Source organism: Triturus cristatus, chromosome 8, assembly GCF_964204655.1.
Source record: "Triturus cristatus chromosome 8, aTriCri1.1, whole genome shotgun sequence".
In the NCBI taxonomy this organism is placed as follows: domain Eukaryota; kingdom Metazoa; phylum Chordata; class Amphibia; order Caudata; family Salamandridae; genus Triturus; species Triturus cristatus.
In genome coordinates this window covers 67432398-67453283 of record NC_140591.1, presented here as the reverse complement: position 1 = coordinate 67453283, position 20886 = coordinate 67432398, and the positions used below count along the sequence as shown (strand labels likewise).

The 20886-nt window shown below is 52.0% G+C and overlaps 1 protein-coding gene across 1 annotated transcript in view; it reads left to right on the top strand.

Annotated features, from left to right (window-relative positions):
- LOC146801340 (uncharacterized) overlaps positions 1 to 20886 on the top strand; it is a 126619-nt gene that overhangs the window by 24112 nt on the left and 81621 nt on the right. The window contains exon 2 of the mRNA XM_085620988.1: positions 16545 to 16817. Coding sequence (XP_085477114.1) covers positions 16545 to 16817 — 273 coding nt within the window. The remainder of the gene's footprint in view (positions 1 to 16544; positions 16818 to 20886) is intronic.

Genomic DNA, 20886 nt, shown 5'->3' with positions numbered 1-20886 from the left:
ATCCCTCGTCCACTCCTATCCTAGATCTCCTAGTGCCCCTTACTCACAACATAATTCGTCTAGACAGAGCTTTGAAGCTGTATACATCGGAGCACTCTCGCAGTCTCCCTCTCTGAGTCTTCTACGCCATTTGATGTTTTCTGAGGTAGCGAATATGTCTGTGTCTGGGCGACCCCATTGTTGGAAGAATGGGTGGAAGACCTGTGGGTTGAGTTCCTACTAGTGGACTTCTTTTTGTCTCCTGCTGTGGAGATCTGCAAAGTGTTTGTCCACTCCCAGTATGTACACAGCTAATAGGTGAACGTTGTGTTGGAGAGCATACCCCAGATGGTCTGTGCTAATTGAGATAGCTAAGTTGACTTGGTGCCCCCCTGTTTTGTAATAATAATACATGGTGGTCATGCCTGTTTTGATGAGAATCACCTTGCCTATGAGGTGTCAAAGGAAAGCTATCAACATCAGATGGACAGCTAACAGCTCTAGGTGATTGACATGGAGATTAGTCTGACTGGGTGTCCAGTGGCCCTGAACAGCCAACTCCGTGAGTGCGCGCCCCAACCTGTAAGTAACGCATCTGTTGTTGTGGTCCTCTGCGGAACTGGGTCTAGGAAATATTGTCCTTTTCGAAGATTGCTGGAATTCCACCACTACAGAGAGAAGCAAGCTTGACGGCTGATCAACACTAGATCTTCTAGCTGACCAGAAGCTTGAGACCCATGATGCACTAAGCATTCTTGCAACTGGCGCATATTGAGTCTGGCATGAGGTACTATGGCTTTGCATGATGCCATGGTCCCTAGGAGATGCATACCTGTTCTCTCTAGTATACGCTAGTGAGGCTAAAACTGTGGGATAAGCGTTTGGAAGGATTAAATCCTTGTTGCATTTGGGTAACCTATCCCCATATGTGAGTTGAGGATGGCTCCAAGGCAAGGCTGTATTTTAAGGGGTTGGAGATTACATGTGACTGCATTGATTGTAAAACTTAGTTGGTGAAGTAAGTTTATGGTAGCTTGGGTGTGTTGAAAACATTTGTAATGTGTTGTGCTTTTGATAAGCCAGTCGCCCCGGTATGGAAAAACATGTATGTTTTGCCTTCTTAAGTGAGCTGCTACCACTGCTATGCATTTGGTAAACAGCATTGGGGCGTGGTGACCCCAAATGGAGGAACTTGTAACTCAAACTGTTGTCTGTTTAACACAAACCTGAGGTGTTGATGGTGTGCTGGGTGAATTGGAAAGTGAAAGTATGTGTTCTTCAAGTCCAAGACGGCCATGAAGTAGCATTGTGGTAGTAGTGGGATAACATCTTGAAGAATGACCGCTGAGAGAATATACCTATTTAGGGGTGAGAGGTCTAGAATTGGCCTTAGAGAACTGTCCTTTTTGGGTATTAGGAAGTATATTGAATAAACCCACTTGCATTGTTGGTGTAATGGCACCTGTTCTAACGCTCCATTTTGTACAAAAGCTTGGACTTCCTCTTTGAGCAGCTGCCGATGGTCTGTTGACAGTCTGTGGGTGTGTGATGGAATGTTTGGAGGTGAGCTCCAAGCAATAACCATGTTGGATAATATCCAATATCCACTGGTCAGTGGTAATATTCCGCCATGCAGGAAAGAACTGTTGGAATCTTCCCTCGACAGGTGTTATGTGATTGGCAGGAATGGTGGGCAAGTCAAGGTTTTGTGGCGGTGATGGATGGTTTTGGGAAACCCCCTCTGCTTCTGCCCTTAAAGTTTTTGTCTCTATATGATCCTTTATAGTCCCCCTAGGCGATGTAGTTAGCGATTGGGGATGTTGATATGAGGTGGCAGTGTCAGACGATGTGGGATTGGCTGCCCCACGATATGGGGAGCTTTGAAGTTTACCTCATTGTGCATGTATTTCTAAAGCCCCCATAGCTTTAGCGGTCTTGTTGTCTTTTTTTATTTTTTCAAGTAGAGTGTCCACTTGAGGGCCAAAGAGGTCTTCCCATCAAAAGGAAGTGCAAGAATATTTTGTTACACTTCAGGCTTGAAACCTGAAACTTTAAGCCAGGCATGCCGGCGAATGAGGACACTGGTATTAATGCCTCGTGCTGGTGTATCGGCTAAAAAACAATCTCAAAAACCCATTTTTAAACTTCTCTGGGAGATGCTGGAGGAGCTCGCTCATTTCATCCCAGTGTGCCCTATCACAATGTGAGAGGAGACCAAAGGAGTTATCATTTCACCATTGGTGAGCCGATTGGGCCACCACTCTCGTCCCTGCAGCATCTATTTTCCTAGCTTCCTTGTCTGGTGGGGACGCCTCGCCAGATGTTGTTGAGTTTGCCCTCTTCCTTGCTGTTTCTACCACTTCTCAAGTGGTAGTTAACCCTTTATGAAAGTGGGATCGGTAGGGGAGGTTTTGAATTTTTAATCTACCCTCTGTGTAATGACCCGTGCTTTAACCGGTTCTTTAAAAATGCCTGGGGTATGTCTTAGCATACTCTTGAGCATTAGCAGGTAATAGGCCGAGCATTGGGAGGATGCAAGTGTCTCAAATAAAAAGTCATCCTCCAGTGGTTCACTGTGGAGGTGAACCTTATGATACTTGGCTACCCTACCTATAATATCATGGTAGGTAGTAGCATCATCTGTAAGGGAAGGCTTCGCTGGATACAACTCTGGGACCCTGCCCGACTGTGGGTTTGTGTTGTATGTGTCCCACAAGTCATCTTGCGGTGGAATGGAGTATTGGTTTCCATCATACCCTTGGTCCCCATATTCCCCATGTTTGAAAAAAAAAAAGAATGGATTTTTGAGGTGAATATGATAAGCATGTGTAGCTACAGCCAGACAGGCATCAAATACATAATTATGAGGACAATAAGGAACTGTGCAAACCTAGGTGAAAGATTGAGAGCACAATCACCAGGATGGAATCCTGTACAGAGAAAATCAAAAGCAGGGAAGAAAAAAACTGCGATGGACGTCGTGGAGCCAAACACCAGCAACAAAAGCAGCTCTACTCCTTAAATTAGTATTAGACAATATGGGAGCCCTTCTGATTCAGCACAATATATATTTTAATTCGATCTTGATTTAATTAGAGTTGTTGTAAAAGGTGAGTAATTAAAATCTGGATCCTGGATTTCCCATCCATTCCTGAAAATGCTCATTGGAGTTTATTGATTAACTACTTTCCACTGAGATACTCGGCTAAGCAACAGCTGAGGTCATTGTGGTGTGTAGGGCATCTTGGATTGGAATGTGGAGCCATTCAGCCAATGTGGGGCAGCTAGTATGATCTGTGGAGGAGAACTCTGTTACTCGAAGCAGGGAGACCAGGTGACCCGACCCGCCACCAGGAACCAACCTTCGGCAATTGATGGCCCACCCAGCAGTTTCACCAGGACTTCTGGCTCCTTAGAAAGGAATTGACTCCTTTTGTTGTGAAGTCATCATCCTGGCATCTTGAGGGTCTGCGAGTTGTTCAGGCTGGTGAACCCTGTGCTTTCACAGCAAAATGCTCTTCTGGACTTCCTAGATGCCATCAAATGGGAAAATGAATCTCAGAGGAATAATTCCAAAGGAGATCTTTTCGCCATGTTAAGAGCACACAAATATTATCAATGGTTCAAGCGGGATTCACTCATTCATTTATGTTTTTTAGTTGAAAACCTTTTACAAATGTAGCTCGATTTTGAGTGCATTCCTTCTTCATCCCTTCAATTCACCTCAAACACTGAAGTTTCAGCACAAATAGATCTTGAATTTTGAGGAGTAAAGACATGATTGGCTGTTGGAGGCTAAGGTATGCTTCTTGAGATCACCATCATGTTTTGGTGACCACTGCATGGCCTGTGTTAAGCTTTTCAATAAACAAATTCACTAAAAGTGCAATCAGTGGCTAAGGGTGACGGGGAGGGGCTTTGGGAGTTTTCACTTTTTTCCCTTCTGCGTGCAGGGTCATTGTAAGTTCTTTCGCGTGGTGCATAGGTCCACGTATGCAGTTTCCTCGTACTTCTTAAAGTATGAGTTGCTTCTGTATGTCCATCTTCATGGATTGAATCATCTGCCATCTGAGATGTTTGTGTCTCCTTTCTACATCAGCAGAGGACATTAGGGGGCAGATCAGCAACAACCAGCGATAATGATAGCTAAGCGCACTTAGCGTGAGGATAATTATCGCCGGCTAACGTGGATTTTTATCGCTGAGATAGCGTGCTATTAGCAACGCTTATCCCAAAAGCGATAAAAATCCTCACGCTAACTGCCTAACGTGAGATTATCGCTGGAAACCCAGCGATAATCTCACGCAATGTGGCATTAGCTTGATGATAGGGACTGACAAACTTAGCCATGATATCCACCTTCCATAGGATATCATGGCTAAGTCAGTCCTGAAGTAGGTGTAAGGAAAGTAGCGATTACCGCGGTTATCGCTACTTTTCCTGACGCTATGCTTCATAGCGTGGGGCTTGATGATAAGAGAAATGTCGCTTAGCGACATTTCTCCTGTCATGTTAGGTCAGGAACGCCCACTTTTCATCTCATTAGAGATGCAAAGCTGGGCGTTAGGAATTCCTACGCTAACGCAAGTTTTCATGCGTTAGAGTGAGCGTGCTAATTAGGCGAAAAAATTATCGCCGCTTTTCGGCTATCGCCTCGCCTTGCTGATATGCCCCTTAGTTCTGCTTCTGATCTGGGTGGGAAAATATCTCTCTTCATCTCTCTCTTCAATATTCTGCTTCTTTCGTTCAAAGATCAAATCCGTACTTACCGGAGTATGTGTTCATGGGATCAGATTCCCACTTAGGGGCAAGATTTCATTTGATGTATGTGCGCTTGATTAACCCCTGTTCAATATCCTCACAGGACATAGGTTTATCAATAAAGGCTTCTGTCACTTTGGACAACCCTAGTGATAGCCAACATCTCCGGATACACTTCAAGTGCTTCTGCGTTAGGTACTGGGTGCGCCCCATAATTAGAAAATGTATGCACAGAGCTCTGTGAATGGTCCAGGAAGCTGAAGTAGTTCGCAGTGCATGGTGTTTCATATCCAATGCTTGTTACCCACATCCTGTGAGGCAAACTCAGGTTACCGATGCTGAACTAACACGTGGTCGCTGGAGAGCCGTGCTTCGTGCACTGTGCATGCTCTACAAGCAAGTGTTAAATGAAGAAAAGCCAAGTCAGGAGAACAGAAGCGAAAGACGACTTTGAAATCCCTCCTACAAGGTGGAAAAGAGGCGCTTTGTGCAAAAGGCTCTGGTGTGCGTGTGCAGCACCCATGGACAAATACAGGAAGTGTGTAAGCAGAGGAGGCTGGTGAACTTTTTAGTGGGGTTTTTGAACAGTGGTGTGAAAGCAGGTAACATCAGTTCCTACTCACCACCAGCCTAGATGAGTTGCAGCCACCCAAGAAGGGGGTGGATTAAACCGGGGAGTGGCATGCATCAGGACAAGTGCCACCCCCTCGTGTTGTTTGTGGGTGTAGCACCATCATGGCAACAGACCCCCCCCACAGCAAGAATGCCCGCAAATGAAACACACCACACAAGATATATTTGGGAAAAAACTGCTGCAGGTTTATTACATACAACATTATGTAATCTGGTGGGTTAGTTTACGGGCGATCCAAGGACAGGCAGCCTTCTCGCCACCTGCCCGCCTGATGAGCCTAGCAGCACCGTGGCGAACCACTTAGTACTGCACCTATTGGTGATCCCCTTCCCGGATCACCTGACCACCCTAGGTCCATTATACTCACGCCCTTCTGGGCGGAGCGTAGCTAGGCAAGCCCCCGGTTGCTCAGGCCCACAACCGCCTGAAGGACTACGGGGCGCCGACATAGAATCCGTGAACCTCCCATGAGGCTTCTGGGGTTTGGCTCTGGCACCACCGTGTGCCGCGCAGCGGTACCGTTCTGTACCCATATGCATCCAGACCGCCCTGTAACTCCACCTGCAATTAAAAAGTACAACATTCCAAAGTTCAACTGTGCTCCCCACTGCCAACACGCCGGGTAAGCGGCAGGGTGGGTGAGCGTGTTGGAGGCGAGGTGTCCGCGGCGTGTCCGGTGCGGGAAAGAGGCAGAGGAGGGGGTGGGGGATACCTATGTACCCCTCACCCCACCTCACGCACCGGACATAACTCGGGACACCCGCAACCACAGGGGGGACTCCTCCCTAGGCCAAGCTCCCCCCCAAGAAAAGGGGGGGGAGGAGAACGGAAGAGGGGGAGTGGATGCCTGATGCCACTACAGGGCCGCCCTCCTGAGTGGCCCCCTGTGGTGGCCTCGGGCAGCCACATAGCACCATCATGGCAACAGACCCCCCCACAGCAAGAATGTACCCATATGCATCCAGATCGCCCTGTAACTCCGCCACAGCCCCAGAGGTGGCCAACCGTAGCTGCCGGGGCCCCCCACCAACTGCTCTAGTCTATCAGCTGCAACCATTGTGTGCTAGTGCTTCCTCCAAGTCTAGCAGGAACAGGTTCATCGCTACCGGAGTGAGGTGTACCCCGTCAGTAACCTTTGACCCTTTCCTGAATCATTTTGTGTCTGATAAATCCCAGACCCCTCTGCTGAGTGAACTTGCGCATGGAGCTGTTCACCCGTTTCCTGGACCGCTCCACCGCCTCGCCAGACTTAGCACCCTGCCACACCCTCCGCGGCAAAATCTCTGACCACCAGAGCTCGCACTGACCCTGGCGTTTGTTCAGTTCCCCCAGGTCAGTCTTCATGGAATGCACGAGCAGGGTCCTCCCCAATGCAGTCAAGTCATTACCCCCAGGTGGGTCACAAAAAATTGGGCGGGGCATCCAGCGTGGCTAACGAATGCTCCAGTCTGTTCATGAGGCTGCACCATCTCATCCCTTGGAACTCCAACCACTCAAACTTAGTCTGAGAGAAGCGCCGCATCCAGTTCCAGATCGATGCCCAACGGGTCAACCGGGAGATGGCAGAGTGCCCAATGACCCACACATGTGACCCTGAAGAAACAAAGGACACGATTCAACTCAAAAGTTTATTACAAAACAGTAAAACATTGCACTACAACCACCAAACCATAAACAAGTGGCACACCACACTGCAAGATACAGTCCTAAACACAAAGTAGGACCCCTCAGGGGTGGATGTATCGCTTATAACACTGAGACTCCCAGAGCCCAACTTTCATGACCTGTGCCGGTTCCAGGCCTGCTGAGAATGCAGTGGTGGCCACCCCAATCCGGAAGGAGTGGCTAGAATATTTTTTATCATCCCGGAGAAGGCCAGCCTTAGACAGGCAAGCACCCATTAGTTACCCTGTCTACCTGGAAGATGGTTAGGGGGACAAGGTCGGAGTGAATCAATAAGTACCCCGGTGCATCCGGGCGGAGAGACGGACTCCCGGACCCTGGAGACCGGGCAGTATTTGGGTTCTCCTAACGGCAGTAGCACCACCCCTACCCCCTTTCCGTTATGATCTGTCTTAGACCTTCTGAGGTGGATCGAGAGCTCATCCAACAACCGGATGTCTGCTATGCCCAGGGCGTCCCCTGACCTGTCAGATTTGGACCGAGCCACTAACTCGCTGATCCTGAAAGCACCAAAGAATGCTAAGCAAAAGGAAGCGGCAAAGAGGGACGCCTCATAAGGAGAGTGGGTGACCCCTCCCAGGAGGTCTAGCATGGCCTGCAGGATGGGAAAGGTGATGGGGGACCTGTTGTCTGGTACCCGGGGCTCTTCCCTAGCCCACCCCTTTAACGCCGCCCTGATGGCAAAGGACTTGGTGGGGTCCTGTCCTCCTCTAAGCTTTGTGTCGTGGCTAACTGCCGCTAGGTGACCACAGACCCAAGAGTGACTCTTTCCCTGTCTCTTAGCCCACACCACGAAGGCCTGAACCTTGCCCTCAATGGGTACCCCGTCCAGGCCTAAGACAGCAGCCACGTTGTTGAAGCAGGTAAGGCTCGCCAGGTACCGCTTCCTGGTGCCGGGGGCCAGGGCCAGTTGCCCCATGGCCCTTAGCTGTTTTTCAACTCCAAGATCCTCCAGAGGGTTGCGGGGAAGGGGGTCATCTCCTCTCTCGCCTGCGGCCAGGCCTCTCGAAATCGGAGCCACTGAAAACGAGAGAGAGCGTCAGCCGCAACATTCTTAACCCCCTCGATATGTCTAGCCCTAAATTCCAAGTTGCAGCGCAGGCTCCCTCTGGCGAGCTCCCTGAGCAGGCAGAGCACCAGCGGGCACTTGGCGGTCTGCCCATTGATAGCCTGCACAACCGCCATATTGTCCAACCAGAAAAGGACCTTCCTATTGGACAAGATGGCCGGCCACAAGTGGAGGGATATGATGATAGGGAATAGCTCCAAAACTGTGATTTTGGAAGAGATGCCGTGCTTGCGCCACGCGTTGGGCCATTCCTGTGCGCACCATTCCTCGCCCAGGATTGCCCCAAAGCCCTCCCTTCCCGAGGCGTCCGTGAACAAGCTGAGCTTGGGACTGTCAACCCAGGGGGCCCTCCAGATGACCGTCCCATTGAAGTGCAACAGGAATTCTCCCCACATGACCAAGTCCTTCTTCAGGCCTGCACTCAACCTGACCAAGTGGTGTTTCTTAGACACATGGGGCCCGATTCACAGAACTAACTTAAGACAAAATCCTAAACTTACTACTTTTGCTATTCACAGAAGTTAGGATTTAGTCTTAAGTTTTGTCTCAAGACAAACTTAAGACAGACTTAAGACAGACTTAAGACAGACTTAAGACAGACTTAAGACAAACTTAAGACAGACTAAGACAGACTTAAGACAGACTTAAGTTAGGATTTTGTCTTAAGTTTGTCTTAAGTCTGTCTTAAGTCTATCTTAAGTTTGTCTTAAGTCTGTCTTAAGGCTGGCTTAAGTTTGTCTTAAGCCTGTCTTAAGTCTGCCTTAAGTCTGTCTTAAGTTTGTCTTAAGACAAACTTAAGACAAAATCCTAACTTCTGTGAATACCAAAAGTAGTAAGTTTAGGATTTTGTCTTAAGTTAGTGCTGTGAATCAGCCCCATTACCTGTGGCCCTGGCTAATCTCCTGGCGAACACCCGCCCCACTGGGATGACTCTAGCTGCAAAGTTTAACTTGCCTAAAAGGCTTTGGATGACACCCAGGGAAGCCTTGTCTTTCCCCAGCAGTGACTGGATGTCCTGCCGCAAAGCCTGTACCTTCTCCGCAGGGAGCCTAGACACACCCGTAACAGTGTCAAGCTCGATGCCCACAAAGGTGAGGACCTGCGCAGGACCCTCCGTCTTACCAGGTGCTAACGGCACCCCTAGGTGTCTGGCCAGGTCCTGGAAACATTGAAGCCCCCTGCTACACTCCTGTGTTACCGCACCCCTAAGGAACAAAAAGTCATCCAGGTAGTGGGTCACCCCTTCAACGCTAAACCTAGCCGAGAGAGCCCACTGCAGGAATGAGCTGAAGGCTTCAAAGTAGGCACACGAGACCGCACACCCCATCGGCATGCACCTGTCGTAGAAGAATTCACCTAGCCACTTGAACCCAAGGAGGTGCTGGCTCTCAGGGTGGACCGGTAGAAGTCGGAAAGCGGACTCCATATCGGCCTTGGCTAACCACGCTCCCCTGCCCGCCCTCCTGACCATGTCTACTGCCATGTCAAGCAAACAGTAGGAGACCGAGCACGAATCCTCCTCAAGCCAGTGGTTCACTGAATCCCCATCCGGGTAAGACAAGTGCTGGATCAGCCTGAAAGCCCCTGGCTCCTTCTTCGGGACCACACCCAAGGGAGAGACAACAAAGTTCGGAAGGGGGGGGGGGGGGGGTGCCGGAAGGGCCCCACCACCCTCCCCAGTGCCGCTTCCTTCTTGATCTTAGCCCCTACTACATTGGGATGGTCCCTGGCTGACCTGAGGTTTTCTGCATCCCTGTTGACCAGGGGGCCCAGGTAGGGAATTCTGAAGCCCTCCACGAACCCCTGGACCAGTGACAGTCTGTCCTTCGCATTGGGGTATTCCCTAAGTAGTGGTAGCAGGTTGGCGGTGACCACGGGGTACGGGCCCTTGGCCAGGGGCACACCCGGAGAGGGAACTGGGGGGGTGCAAGGTGGCCTGATCTGAGGGGGGGGGCGAGAGGGCCCGACAAGAAGACCCCGGACCTCGGGCCTACTTGTCTTGTCTGGCGGGCATGGTGGCGTGTTCGCGCTTGTCGCAGGAGGTGGCTGAGTGGGGGGAACCGCACTTGCTGCAGGTGTGAGAGAATCGACAGGCCTTTCCCCAGGAGCAAGACCCAGCGTTAAAAAGCCTACACGTGCCATTGAAGGCTCTCCTGGGTCCCTGCTTCTGTCCACCACCCCGGCCTCCTCGAAAGGGCTGCTTGAACTGCCCCTTCCTGTCCTGCCTCTGGCCCTTGCTCGACTCTCCCTTCTTCATGGTGGAGCTAGGCTTCTCCTCAGCCTCAACCCTGCCCTTGCCCATGTGCTGGACCCAAAGTCGCACCTCCAGCTGGTCCCACCCTAGTTCTGGACAGATGGCCATCTTCTTCCTAAACTCACAATCGTACCTGTACCAGCCCATCCCGCCGTTCGTCTCTGCCTCATTGGTGATGATGCCAGCGTATTGGAACAGCCCCGGTCCCTGGTCTGGGTACAGTTCCAAGACAACGGCTGCCAGGATGGCAAAGGCCTGTCCCCACCTTTTGATATTGTTCTCAGGCCAAGCTTGGAAGCGAACCTTCTTGTCCTCCTCCTTACCGCTCATTTTCCTTGTATCAATCCCTTCCGCCCGTGCATCAGTAGTGTAAAGATGTCAATGAATTCCCTCCTCCAAATCCTCTCTTTGGCCACCAGGGGCACCTCCCACGCTAATGAGCATCGACCGGACATCAGGGGGGCCAGCGTGACTAGCGGCGCGGGGGCAGGGAGTGAAGGAAGCGGGGCCGTGGAGAAGAGAGTGGTGCCTGGCGCCAGGGACGCAGGCGGAGGGGTGGCGTTGACAGCAGGGATCGCGGGGGGAGCACATGGTGCTGCGGGCGGGATGGCTGACTCAGCTCGTGTCTCGCCGCCTAACTCGCGGGATGTCCCCCCAAGTGGGGAGGGGAGAGTGCTTGATGGCCCCGGGCTCAAGTGCGGGCCCTGGGACTCCTTACTGCATGCTGCTCTGCGACAGCACTGGCCAACGGCTGCCCCCCACAACCACCCCAAACGTTCGTGACTGAAGGGGCACCTGGTGCCTGCCCCGGGGGCACTGGGCTAGCTACCCCAACTCCACCGTTCGCTGTATTGCTGTTGTTGAATGCCTGGAGACCAGCTCTGACCTCTGACATAAAGTTTGTTAGCGTGTCCATGAGCTTACCCAGGTCGTCGCGGGTGGCAAAGTTTGTGGGCGGCGCTGCGTTGACCAAGGGGCCCGCTGGTCCGGCTGCGGGGGGCAGGGAAGTGTCGGCCAGTGGCACGGCCACAGTCCGCACTGTGCTCGTGGTGCGGCTCCTGGCTACCAGCAGTTCAGCGGGGAAGTCCTTAACTGTGGGCCTGCGGGCCCTCTTGGATCTGGTAGGACCGTTCTCCTCGGCGGCTTCCTGACCAGTGCATGGGGCAGGCATGGCGATGCCCGAATCGTCTGGGCTGTGTGCCATCAGCAGCTCAGTGGCCCAAGCCACACCTTTGGCCCTGACCATCTCCATGACAGCCGACATTTGTGCATCTTGGGAGGTTCCTGACTGGGTATCCTCCACCTGAGACATCATCGAGAAAAGTGGGGGGGATCCCTGGCTATTCATCGGGAGGATCTGCGACTGCCGGCCTGGAAAAGAAAATGAGCTGTGAGCCAAGGCCTAACTGCTGGTGACGGCTCCGCTTCCCAGTTTCCCACTACGCCGCTCGGTCCCCCACTCTCTCTCTGTACTTACTTCCTGTGGTCGCTACTCTCGTCCTGACGATGCTCGTGACGTCTTGTGGTCTGGGATGGGACTTGCTGAACCCTGTGAGGTGGGGATGGTAGAATTGTTAACCAATGGACCAGGAGGACTTAACGGCCGCTGGCACGGCGCCGTCCCTACCTGCCCATCATGACTCTCTCCCCCTTGGAGATGGTGCTGCGGTCCCCTTCCCATGAGAGCCCTCCCCACCGGGCCCCCTAGGTGGCAAGCTCCGCCATGCGTTACCTCGAAAGCACCTCCGCCGGTGACTGGTCCTATCCCTGATCTTCTGCGAGATGTCTGCGAAGGCTGTAAAACAAAGCAAGAGGTGTGGGGGGGGTGGAGTGGCTGTCACCACCTGACATAGCCACATGGGGGGGGGTGGGTGACACAGGTAAACATGGCCACGTGGCGCACAGCCCCTGGCCAGATGGAGACACCCACGCCGTGGACTGCTGCGGTCTGCCCCTTCGTGTACCCTGCCTTGGGCGGCTCTTACCCTTTTCCTGTGTGTTCCAGGCGGATCCTGGTTGGGACGAAGAAGGGGGGGGGGGGCAGGTGTCCGCTCTTACTCCTAGCATAAAGACACAGATAGATTAGTACCTTCACACATGCCGCTGTCCCAGGTGCAACCGGGTGTCGTTTGCCGTGTTCAGAGCAACCAACCTCAACCCCACCCCTTACTAACGGCCGCTCCGCCTTACAGCATGAGGAACCCCGGAGCTCCCCTGATCCCGTATCAGCGACGAAAGGTAGGCGTGCGGTGAGGATAACTCCCGTGGGTCCTTGGTTCTACCTTTTTTGACCCTCAGGAGATGCGCTGTCACGGTGGTTGCCCCCATGGCTCTACTGGGTGGCACCGCAGGCAGATGGTAACCAGACACAAAGCGCATGCCCCAAAATGCATACCCCATGCAACCTCCCTCCCGGCGCTGCTCTGCCCGGCCAGTGGCCAAACCGCTGCCGCCGACCCCAGGCTCCAGGCATCCCCGGTGACCTACTGGTGGTTCCCACCTTACGGTAGTAGATCCCTGGCCTGCACATTGGTGTGCGCGCTAGCGACCTAGAGCGTCCAGGGTGGAGGCCTGGAGCCACCCCGAAGCAAGGGGGGGCAGCGACAGTTGGTAGGGGGGGCCGGGCCCAGCATGCCAAGGGTGGGGGGGTAGCGCACGGCTCCCGGGGCTACCCGAGAGGTAGAGGGAGTCCCCCAATGGGCTTCATAAGGAAATGCATGGGGTGCCTTGGTACAGGGCTGGTACCTGAAAGCTGCTGGCCCAACATGACTTGCAGGGCAAGCTGACCCTTCCCCACGTAAGGCACAGCCAGTCAACACGTCACCTGGCCTGACCCCCTTCCACCCGGCCCCAGGCCCCTTCTGGACGGGCCGAGCAAACAAAGGCCTGGCATCACCCTTTGCGCCCCGCCAGCGTGCGCTCCACCACACTTAAGGCACAACATTTTTCTTTTTCTTTTGCATCTTTTGGATAGCGCGAGCTCGACCCGATGGTAGAGGAGCGCTGGACCTGAGCACCGCGTTTACATTGCATGCTCAGGCTCGGGGAGATTAGTGATTTGCCCCGAGTCACAGGAAGTGGATGCGACCTCGAGGCTCGAACCCTGGTTTCGTTCACCAAGGTCGGCAGCGCAGCGAAAGCCAGGGCGGGGGGCAATGACCCCCCACCTGCCCCAACCACTATGTTAAAGGAGCCCAAGGGCGACAGGGTAAAGGGACGTGCGTACCCCGGCCGATGTCCGCCAGGAGCCACAGCGCGACGCCGCCTCCCGGTGGGCGGTGCAACACTCAGGAGGGCGGGCCAGGGAGGGCACGGTTGGGCTGCCGCAGGCAAGCCAGCAACAACGGCCGCTGAGGCAGCGCGGCGGGGTCTGGCATTAAATATCCACCATGCACACGGACTCGGCTAGGGCAGCAGCGCAACGCCCTCCACCGGGGAGGGAACGGCCCGCCGAGCGCACGACTCCAATGAGGGAGGAGGCGGAGAGCTGAGAGCCGGTCCGGAGGCCGGCCCCAACCGCCCCCGGGCCCTCGTTACTACCACAAGCCACCTAGGATGCGAGGGATGACCAGGTGAGCGCCCGCCACAAGGGTTGCCGTGGGGGCAACTCTGTTCCAGACACTTCGTCCGGGCCTCCCTCCCACCCCCGAGTCGGGCCTCCGAGCCCGCGGGCCCAGTCCGCCAGCCGGGCCCCAGGTCCTCACAGTGCGGGGGGGCACGACGGAAGCCGGAGCCGAAGCCCGCTGCCAAAGTTGCTGCCCACCACGCGGCACATCCCGGGGGAGCACCGGCTCGAGCGGTGCCCGCCCCAACCCCAAGGGCAGAAGCCCGCTACCCCCCGGCCCCCGGCAGCCAACCAGCATACGCTGGGCCGCCCCGCCGTGCTGCACCCAGATGGGGTGCTCAGGCATGGGGGGGGAGCAACAACCACTCACCGTGGGAAGAATCTGGCGAGAGCGTGTTGGAGGCGTGTTGGAGGCGAGGTGTTCGCGGCGCGTTCGTTGCGGGAAAGAGGCAGAGGAGGGGGTGGGGGATACCTATGTACCCCTCACCCTGCCTCGCGCACCGGACATGACGCGGGACACCCGCGACCAAAGTTGGGACTTCTCCCTAGGCCAAGCTCCCCCCCAAGAAAAGGGGGGGGAGGAGAACGGAAGAGGGGGGGTGGATGCCCGATGCCACTAAAGGGCCGCCCTCCTGAGTGGCTCCCTGTGGTGGCCTCGGGCAGCCGCAAAGTGAGTGTGCTTCACCCCGAAGATCAGACCTTCTGTAGAAGAAACACGAGGGGCCCCCTAAACAAAGAGGGCTGGAGCATTCAGGCAAGAGACAAAGGTGCAGATGTACTAAGGCTTTGCACCATCCCAAAACAACACAGAGCGACACAAAGTCCTGCCAGGGAATTTACAGTCCATCCGAAAATGTGTTTAGTGATGGACATGAGCCATTTTCTCAGTGCAAAGACACCTTTGCGCACGTTTGTGTCAGGGGTAAATACTGGTGCAAACCTGTGACTTTGCTGAGGCGGGTGAGTGCAAATGCCCCAAGGTTTAGATACAAAGCCCAATCTACTAATTTTCTGAGCTGGTCAGTTTGTAGGTGTACACAGTGGCGTCAAGTGAGCCAGGCGCATGGAGTGAAGTGTGTGTGTGCACGGCTGTCAGTCAGTGACAGTCACTGGAGGGCAGTCAGTAGCAGGTTCGTCCTGCAGTGGTGTTTCCTAATAACATGCCTGCTCAATCATTTTCTATTCTGTGAGCTCGAGGGGTCTTTGTCAAGGAGACTGCAGCACAAGTTAGGATCTATCAACTGATGCTTATATTTGTAGTTGCTTGTAAATTCGAAACAGAGCTCTCCCTAAGCACATTTTTATGGCAAAAAATGGTACTGAGCCATAGAGAACCACGGGATGAGACCAGGATCACACAATGAAATCACTTAGGGGCATATTATCAAGACAGGCGATAATATTATCGCCGCTTTAGTGGCACAAAACTGCCGCTAAAACGGCGATAATGGGCTTGATAATATGCTCTATGGAATTCCAATTGAAGTTCAGGTTAGATGTGAAGGACATCTAACCTGAGCTTCAATTGGAATTCCATAGGGCATATTATCATGCCCATTATCGCCGTTTTAGCTGCAGTTTTCTGCCGCTAAAGCGGCGATAATTTTATCGCATAATTAGCAAGGCCACGCTAACGCATGAAACCTTGCTTTAGCGTGGGGATTCGTAACGCCCAGCTTTGCATCTCTGGGCGTTCCTGACCTAACATGACAGGAGAAATGTCGCTAAGCGACATTTCTCCTATCATCAAGCCCCACGCTATGAAGCATAGCGGCAGGAAAAGTAGCAATAACCCCTGTTATCGCTATTTTCCTTACGCCTGCTTCAGGACTGACTTAGCCATGATATCCTATGGAAGGTGGATATCATGGCTAAGTTTGTGAGTCCCTATCAGCAAGCTAATGCACACTACATGAGATTATCGCTGGGTTTCCAGCGATAATCTCACGTTAGTCAGTTAGCGCTAGGATTTTTATCGCTGAGGAGATAAGCGTTGCTAATAGCACGCTATCTCAGCGATAAAAATCCACGTTACCTGGCGATAATTATCCTCACGCTAAGAGCGCTGAGCAATAATTATCGCCGGTTGTTGCTGATATGCCCCTTAATCTCTAGACTATCAGTTCCTTAGGTGAGTTTACAAGGACTCAATGACGCAACCTGCGGCCTTTAACCTTCAGTGCGCGGATTGGGACCTTTCGAACTCGGCGCAGTTGCTATGGAGCAGCTTAAACTCAAACTGGAGGGTGGGAGGGGGGCGGGGCTGGCTATTTTTTCATCATGACGAAGATGGATATTTTTACACCGGAGAAATGAGGTACTTTACTTACAGTTAATTAAGTGCATCTGGTGAACACCACCTTTTTTCTACAATATATTTCCTCTGCCATTCTCTGTGGAGAGGTCTTTGAGGACCGCATCTTGTCACGGTTGGTAGGAGTGCTGGGACTGGAGGGCAGCTTGGTCCCAAATACGGGGGGAGGGGCATTTTGGAATGTAATGGTTTGTAAGCCATGCTTTAGTTGTTGTATTACTCACTGTTGGTGTCCGGACTACTTGCTGATGCCTCTTGTCCCTTTTCTCTTTTTACACTTGGTAGGTAACGACCGAACTGTCTACGGACCCTTAACCGGACCAGTGCGGATCAACATTTCGGATATCAATGACAGCGACATGGTGTCTTGGAAGAGGGGTAAAGAGCATATCGCTAAATGGAAAGGGTCTCCGGTTGGTACCATTGCCTCCGGTTTTCGTCTCCTCAGTAATAATGCGCTACAGGTGGACGTGAACCAGACCATGACGTTACTTGTGGAGGTGGCTGACGCCCTCGGGGATATCAAAAGGACGGACACAATTCACCTCATTCGGACTGGTAAGATGACGCGCCATGGCAGTATATATACATTTCCTTTATCCGGATGCAAGGCAACCATCAAAGATACAGTACATCATATAATAAATAAACACACAGTACATAAAAATACAATAAAATGTAAAACAATACACATGAATAAAACCAGCAGCACAGAATCAATCGACTCTAGATAATCTGGATTTATAAGCGGCCCGCAAAAAACTTAGCTCGGCACAGAGTGTAAAAGGGTTGGGTAACAGCTGTAAATGCACAAGGGCCGCTTTAGCATGCCTGAACTTCAAGCATTTTAACAGGGGCCGGAGGAAACGTTTTCTGGGGAGTTAAAAATATTTAGACAATAGAATAAAATGTAACGTGTCCTGAGGAGATCGAAGATCGCAGCCACAGGGACCTCGATGATCTAGTGAGGGAAAGAAACCCACCGGGGATGCCAAAATGTGGTGGAGCTGATTGAATCTAAAACGCGTGATTAAAAATCTGTCGTGAGCACTAGTTAAGGCCAGGCGGTACGGTTCAATGCCCGGAACCGATTTTAACAATGCATAAGCCCTAACTGAGGGTTTGCTGAGCTCAAGATTTTAACAGTTCACAGTTAAAAATTTGTGGTGTAAGTCTTATGATTTTAACGTCCACCTTGCTTAAAGTGTTGTGTACAAAGAAAATGTCTGGCCTACCTATAGCCTGCAAAGACTCCTTTGCATAATGCATCCAAGGTATTTTGTTGCCAAGCTCCAATTTCAAACAGTCCGATACAATCATGAGGTTTAAATGCTTATGATCGGTGGTCCAAATCTTTATCCAGCACACTAGAGGTTTAATTGCCACTTGGTCCGCCAGGAAACCAACCCCTACCTCTTCATGTACAGTCCAAACTGGCGTGCCTTGGGGGACTCGTAGAATTCATGGCAGGAATTTATTTTCCGCCACCTGTAACCTGTGTGGGGGCACATACCCCCAGGTTTCACTACCATATATTACTCTTGAGATAGCTTTGGACTTATAGAGTTTTAAAATAGCCTCCGGGGCTCATGAACTCAATCTACTCGCAAAACTAGTAATAACTCCCAGGGATTTATTCAGTTTATTCAGCTTCCCTTCTAAGAGGGCTTCCCACATTAGCTTGTCATCAAATAACACTCCCAGATAGGGGAAAGCCGGGACCTTACCAAGGGTATGATTCCCAGCTTTAAAGCTTTTTGACCGCATCCCCATGGGCCCACCACTAGTACATACGACTTGGTATAATTCACTGATAGGTCCAGCCCGTCCATAAATTCCACAAAACCATCTATTAGGACCTTCAGGCCCCGGCCCGTGCGGGCCATGAGCACCGCGGTATCCGCAATAGAGTAGGCATGGCAACACTCTCCCACCTACTCTAGAGGAGTCTGACTGAAGGGCCAGGAGTGCCGCCTCGAGGCCGTTGATATAAACCAAGAAAAAGAAAGGAGCTAAGATGCACCCTTGATGCACCCCCTGTGTACAATTGAAGTGTTTGGTAAGATCTCCCTCGTGTGAGACTCTCACTGCCGCCGATGTGTGGGCATGGAGTGATGTAAGTAGATGTACGATGCGAGGATCCACTCCCAATGAGGTTAAGATGTCCAATAACTTAGACCGGTTAACCCGATCGAATGCGGACGTAAGGTCCATAAAGGCCAAATACATGGCGCCGGATTGGGCCACGGTGTACTTGGAAATCAGGAGAAACAGACTGAGACATTGCTCTGATGTTGATAGGCCTTCACGAAAACCATATTGGACTTCCGATAAGATCTGGTTATCTGTGGCCCACATAGACAATCTAGATAGAAGGGAGTCTCCTTTGCCTGCTCGAGTCTGTTTGCCGCCCATTACTTCAGCATCTGCACCCTGATTAGACCCCTGGTGGGACGAGGGTCCCAGGGGCAACGCCGCTTCTCCCGCATCACTAGCAACACTCGGGGGGACTGCATACCCCAGAGTGCACTGCTCTACTCACCAGCTGCTGCGAGTGATGGGGAGGCGCGGCCAACGCGCTTATAGCGCTGCCTCTCCCACCGCGGCGCGGGACGCAGCACAGACGAAGCCCGGACCAAGGGTGGGCCCGCCTGTGCCCGTCAGGGGCTGGAGGAGGCCGGGCTGGGCTAGCCCTCTGACGTTATAGCTGATGGTTTGTGTGGGGTGGAGAAGGGACCAGGGCAAGTTTAATTAGTGGTGTATAGTCGTTATGAAAAAAAGCAAACCAACAGCAGGGGCGGGGGTTGTGAGGACACATGATGCCTTTCCTTATTAGGGCAGAAACAGTGTTAATGCACGAAATTGAGCTCACCGAACGCAGGTTATCATTAGAACCAGTAGCTCCCAGCAGTACTCTTGGAACCTCCCCACATCACCCATGTAGTGAGCCAGACATCATCGAAGTCTCAGTGGAGCCTAGTGGTTCGCTTTCCCCTTCTCACAGTAGTCATACGATCCCTTCTATCCCCAACACAGGAAATTCGGAAAATTCCCCTAATGCCACCCGGCCATTCTTAATAGTCAGAAGTTTAGCCATGCTACCATTGTTGAACCACCGTCCAAAAAGAGGAAAGCTCGAGGACCACCAAAAACAAACCATATGCCCTTAAGATCTGGCAAACGCAAAGGGTAGTCTGCTGCTACCAATAGTTGTGCGCTGGTTAGTAATGCTGCAACTAGCCAGCCTCGCCCAGCGGTAAGTTGTGATTCCTCCCATTCGAATACTGAGGTAGACCTCTGGACCAGGAATGAATCCAATTTATTGGCACTGATCAATCCCATACTAAAGAAGTTGTCCCTGATTGAGGAAAGAATAGACAAAATAGAGTCGGGTATTTCTAAATTTCCTCCTAACAGCTCCAATGGGACAACGGTGGGAGGGGTTACGACACATCTGAGTGAAAGACCAGTGGAAGCTGTTAGGGGACTGGTTAGCAACTCAAATTGCTTCATATCTTCGTCTGGGCCAGCAACACAGGTTGCACATCCGGACAATTTGTCTCAAATCACAAATACCACATTCCCCTCTACAAAGCAGGTAGACAGACCAAGTAGTCATCAGGTCCATCTGCCCCTTCTTTCTGACCCTTTGAGTACCCAGCCTTTCCTTCATCTTCCACCGGAAGCCACTCCTTATACAGTTGTTCTGACTAATGTTCCAGTGCTTGCCCCTGGTGTGCGGGAGCACTGGTCTACGTTAAGAAACAAGGCACTTCATTTGTTGAGTGTTAGGACAGGCATCAGGGAACCCCTATTCCACAAGTTTAAGATGGTCCGCCGAGTTCCATGGGTAGGAAAATCTCCCAAGTTTCTCCCTGGCGATTGAGTGGTCCTTAGTTTTAGTTCTCCAAGATTGGTACAGCATATACTGGAGAGGGCGGGCAGTTGTTCTATCAAGGATGTGGTCATTAAATGTGTCCCACTGGGTTTCTTCTATAAATTAGATGGGGTCATTGGACATAGTGAGAGGAGGGGGGAACTTAACTCGTGTGGCCATTCTTTCCACCAGTTCCCCGCTTTCCTGATCTCCACTAGTAATCGCTTTGATGCCTTAACCTCCATGGAAGAGTTAGACTGACCTAAAGCCCCTGGTGGCCTGATTTTAACAGGAGCTTCAGGAGCCAGGGGATCACCCAGGCTAGCTATGAGCACCCTCGACCAAGCTCATATTGGGCCTTCTTGTAGTGGGGATGTCTCAGACTCTGGCCCGCTGATTGTAGCCTTGCAGATCCAGGGACTGCTTGTGGTTCCGGGTCAATAAAAACAATTGAGTTGGCACCAAGGGACTCTGTCACTATTCCCCAAGCCAAATATCCCTGTATTTACGGTGTGTATAAACAACTTGATATCTCTCCTAACAAGCAAGTGGTTATGACTAACACTATGGGTGCGTTTGACCCAACTAACATCACCGTAATACAGCAAGTACAGCCCTCGTTGTCTTTTTCCTCTTGGAATGTAGCAGGATTGTCAACAAAATCTACCTCTACCGACTGGGCAGCGTTTATTGACAAATATGATATCTGGTCTTTTCAAGAAACCTGGTCATTGACTCCCATCTTTTTCC